The sequence below is a fragment of the Eurytemora carolleeae genome, unplaced genomic scaffold (assembly GCF_000591075.1).
Source record: "Eurytemora carolleeae unplaced genomic scaffold, Eaff_2.0 scaffold2011, whole genome shotgun sequence".
Lineage (NCBI taxonomy): Eukaryota > Metazoa > Arthropoda > Copepoda > Calanoida > Temoridae > Eurytemora > Eurytemora carolleeae.
This window is the reverse complement of record NW_019397899.1, coordinates 31,714-36,252: the sequence shown is the minus strand read 5'-3', so window position 1 is coordinate 36,252 and position 4,539 is coordinate 31,714. Positions and strand designations below refer to the sequence as shown.

The 4,539-nt window shown below is 31.7% G+C and overlaps 1 protein-coding gene across 1 annotated transcript; it reads left to right on the top strand.

The window, feature by feature from the left end:
• Positions 1-3,401: 3,401 nt before the first annotated feature.
• LOC111716272 (uncharacterized) lies at positions 3,402-4,524 on the top strand. The gene is made up of 2 exons (XM_023491711.1): positions 3,402-4,330; positions 4,387-4,524. Exons 1-2 carry the CDS (start codon positions 3,635-3,637, stop codon positions 4,522-4,524), a joined length of 834 nt encoding a protein of 277 aa, XP_023347479.1. The 5' UTR covers positions 3,402-3,634.
• Positions 4,525-4,539: the final 15 nt, after the last annotated feature.

Below are 4,539 nucleotides of genomic sequence, written 5' to 3'. Positions count from 1 at the left end.
TACATCATGAGAAAGGAGAAATCTAAAGCCTAGAACAAATATATATAATTAGGGACTTCCTCTTAAGCATCATCAATATTGGAGCTGAGCCAACCACCGCGGTTTGTGCATTTACAATTAAAAAATATTACAATTAGGAAAATATTTCAAATCTTCCATACCACTATTTTAGGACTTTATAAATTAAAAAATAGGCTAAGTAAAAGCAAATTCTAAAAAATTGTGAATGAATGAATGCATTAATTGAAAAATTTATGAATTGATCAAAAAAATTAAAAATGAATAAATTGATAAATAAATACTTATGAATAATAAATGATTTAATTAACAGGAGATTGAATGAATTGATGAATGACAAGATGAATAAATAGGTGAATGAATTAAAGGATTAATTGATAGAAAGATGAAAGAATGAATTAAAAGGATTACTTAATTAAAGAATGAATGAATGAATGAATGGATGAATGAAACCTGTTTACTCCTCCAAACAACCCTCTCCATCTCGTCTCCTAGAGTTTGCTTTAAGGACGACATTTCAGGATAGAACTCAGCAGGAGGGGAGACCACCTCCAGTAAACCTAAATTAAAGGGACTGTCGACCTAATTTCAAGAGCCACATGTTAGATTCACAACGGTTTGCAATAAAACTTAATATGAGCAGTAATGAGGAAGATACTTCCGTTTTTATATTTTTTTTAGTGTTAAATTCTGTCAATTAAAGTAATTTTAGTTAAAATCATAAATTTTGAATTAGAAAACCAAGGAAATCCAAAGGCTGAATTCAGGATTCGGAACTCAAAACAATAAATATTCAATAAAGTACTAAATTCCCAAAAGTTGAATTCCTAATTCAAAAATTAAATCTTAAATTCCGAATACTGTTTACTGAATTGAATTTGATTAAAATAGATAAAGAATTGTTTATAATTTAGAAAATATATATTTGTATAAACCTGAATCAAAATGTTTGCTGAAGTGTGCCTGAATCTCGGATGAAACCTAAAAAAACCAATTTATTTCTTTTTGAGCTAATGCCAAATAAAAACAAAAATTGATAAATGATGAATAAGTTATCCGGTTCACTAGTTCAAGGCCCCATTTTCCCCTTCAAATCAAATTGGAATAAATAAAAGCAGACTTACGACATCTTACTGCCACATCCAGACATATCCAGAACAATTTGCTATTTGATACGTTTTTTATTAATCAGAGAATTAGTAGAAGATCGGTTTTTACCGATAAAAAATTTCAGGATCTGTTTTAACTTGATAAACAAATTCAAGATTTCTAAACCTAATTAGTAGATTCATGATCTGTTTTACATAATAAACAGATTCATGATATGTTTTACCTGATAAACAGGTTCAAGTATCTGTTTTTACCTGATAAACAGGTTCAAGTATCTGTTTTTACCTGATAAACAGGTTCAAGTATCTGTTTTTACCTGATAAACAGCTTCAGGATCTGTTTCTGCGATAAAAACGATCACCAAGGTATCCTTCATTTCTTCCTAAACATAAATTCATGAAAGAATTGAAAATTAATAAAAATCCGTTTTAGAATCATTCGAGCGGCACGGAATCAAGTAATAATTTAACAATCTTAATAACTACTAGCAAATCAAAAACATATTTGCTCCTCAAAAAGTGTTTGTGCAGACTTCAGAAGAAATAAAAAGTTTTTGTGCAGACTGCAGAAGAAATGTGATTTATTAGCTGAATAATATTTGAATTCAAGATTAAGCCTACTGCAGTATTTGGGTAGTTTAATTTCTATTCTCATTTAAACATTGATCAATCCTCACATTTACGAATTAAAAAATCGATTGATCAGTAAATGAATGTGACTAATAGATCAATATGATCAATATGATCAATATAATTATATAATCAATAAAATCAATATTATCAATAAAATCAATATGATCAAAAACACCAATTTGCTCAACACAATCAATATCACACAGCCAATAAATCCTGCAATGGATAATAAAATAACTGAATTCATTCTTCACCTCGTTCATATTGTCAAAAACTGATTGCAGGGTAGGGACTAAATAACTCTGAAACTCTCGCTTAACTGTTGGAATTCCTGAAAAAAAATGTAAAGAAGAAATTCCATGGACGGTTCCTTAAGTCCTTCCATGGTATTTTATGAGACACTAACTTTTTAACTGATTAACATTGATTAAAACATAATAAAAAATATTAATATTCATAACTTTTCATTTTGAATTCCATAAGATTTATTTTCACAATTTCAAAGACAAAAATTAAAATGTGACAGTAATAATCGGACACACAATTCTTTAAATGTGAGGTAATTTGGAATTCCGATTACAGTCAGTAAAAATGTTTATTTTTAAATTGATCTACTTAGTACACAGTACTACTCAACTCACCTATTGATCTACTTAGTACATAGTACTACTACTCAACTCACCTATTGATCTACTTAGTACACAGTAGTACTACTCAACTCACCTATTGATCTACTTAGTACANATTTCAAAGACAAAAATTAAAATGTGACAGTAATAATCGGACACACAATTCTTTAAATGTAAGGTAATTTGGAATTCCGATTACAGTCAGTAAAAATGTTTATTTTTAAATTAATTTACTTAGTACACAGTACTACTCGACTCACCTATTGATCTACTTAGTACACAGTACTACTCAACTCACCTATTGATCTACTTAGTACACAGTACTACTCAACTCACCTATTGATCAAATTAGTACATAGTACTATTCAACTCACCTATTGATCTACTTAGTACACAGTAGTACTACTCAACTCACCTATTGATCTACTTAGTACATAGTACTACTCAACTCACCTATTGATCTACTTAGAACTACTCAACTCACTTATTGATCTACTTATTACATATATTATTACAATTTGACTTACAAACTTCGGACAGTACAAATGTCAATTTATTAGTTTATTTATTTCTTATAACACTGGTCTTTTTTTCAAAGTCCGACGTTTTCCCTTATAATGTACTAGTCTGACGTTTGTACTGGTCTGACGTTTGTACTAGTCCGACGTTTGTAAGTCCGACCTTTGTACCGTCCTACATTTGTAGGTCCGACGTTTGTAGTACCCAGAACAGCAATGGACCAGTGTAAACAGACTCATTTAAGTATTGCTATAATCACGGTACATTTCAGTTCATTTCATGTACCGGGCCGAATTTCAACTAGACAGGGCAAGCAGTACAGTGCACATACAGACTACATGAGGCAAAACATGACTGTACTATATTCCTGTGTATAGTAATAAATTATACAAAATTTTATTTTTATTTTTTGCTTTTGCAAACAGTTAATATTTTAAATATTTTTTAAAAACAAAGATAAGATTAGAGCAATGTTTATCTACACCACAACATTCATGTCCAGTATCATAGTGACATTTGATTTGTTTAATTTCCACTCTCTCTACCTGTATCAGAATTAATGCTTTAAATCCTAAATGTGCGAATTTTAAAATGTTTAAATATTTTTAAAATTTAATTGATTTGTGTTACAAATCCAGATTTTTTTTTTACATATTTATCATTTAAATTTTAATTTCAAGCAATATTCTTTTAATAATTAGACAGGCCCGTACCCAGGGGGGTAGGATGCAAGGGGTCAGGTGCACACCCCTTTCTCCTAAAATGGGGGTGCAATTAAACGGTGAGGGGCAGCAAGAGGAAAATAAGATAGAGAAATGGGAGGAGGAAGATTGGATGAAGGAGGAGCCTGAAGAGGAAGATTGGTCCAAAGACCAGGAAGAGGAGAGTGTGATAGGAATTGAAAGATTGTATAGAGTCTGCTATGGGAAGGCAAGAGCAAGATATGTCAGAGTAGGGAAAGAAACAGGAGTATTGGAAGGAGCATGGAGGGGGAAATGGAACAGAAAACAAGAGAACCCTTCTCCTGCTTTGGATTGGATAGAGGGGGATCAGGAAGAGAATCATTGGATTGAGGAAATGGTGGGACGGGACGAGGAATATTGGATTAAGGAAGTAGAGGAAGAGAAAGAGGAAGTTTGGATAGGGGAGAAAGAGGAACAAGAAACAGGAGGAGAAAGCTTAGCTACTGAAAGCAAAGGAACAGCAGGATTAAAAATTTATGCTGTGGATGAATGCACAGGGAAAGGAATTACTTGTTGTAAAGAAAGTGACAAAGCTCACAGTAGAATTAGAAATACTGATGAACCTGTGTGGAGAGTAAATGAATTACTGAGTAGTTTAGTGATCAATGAAAGAAAATACATAAACAGATCTTTTACACAATCCATGAATCAAGGTCTCCAAGTCATCAAGACTATTCAGGTAAATAAATTGTATGGAAACAGCTTAAGTAATGTTTTATTACTCAGCTTGTCTAGGAGCCATATTATAAAAGGGCCAGAGTTCTTAAGAGTCTACCACTGCAGATAACATTACCAATTGACATGATGACACAGAAGAAGATGTCAGTAGAGAAAAGACAACGCTGCCGAAGGTATTTGACGCTCATTTTTTAAATCTTAAATGATCAA

Bases quoted from the DNA above. Each gene is read 5' to 3' on its own strand.
- LOC111716272 (XM_023491711.1), top strand. From the start codon at position 3,635: ATGCAAGGGGTCAGGTGCACACCCCTTTCTCCTAAAATGGGGGTGCAA. The intron at 4,331-4,386 runs GTAAATAAATTG...CAGCTTGTCTAG, and splicing joins AAGTCATCAAGACTATTCAG to GAGCCATATTATAAAAGGGC.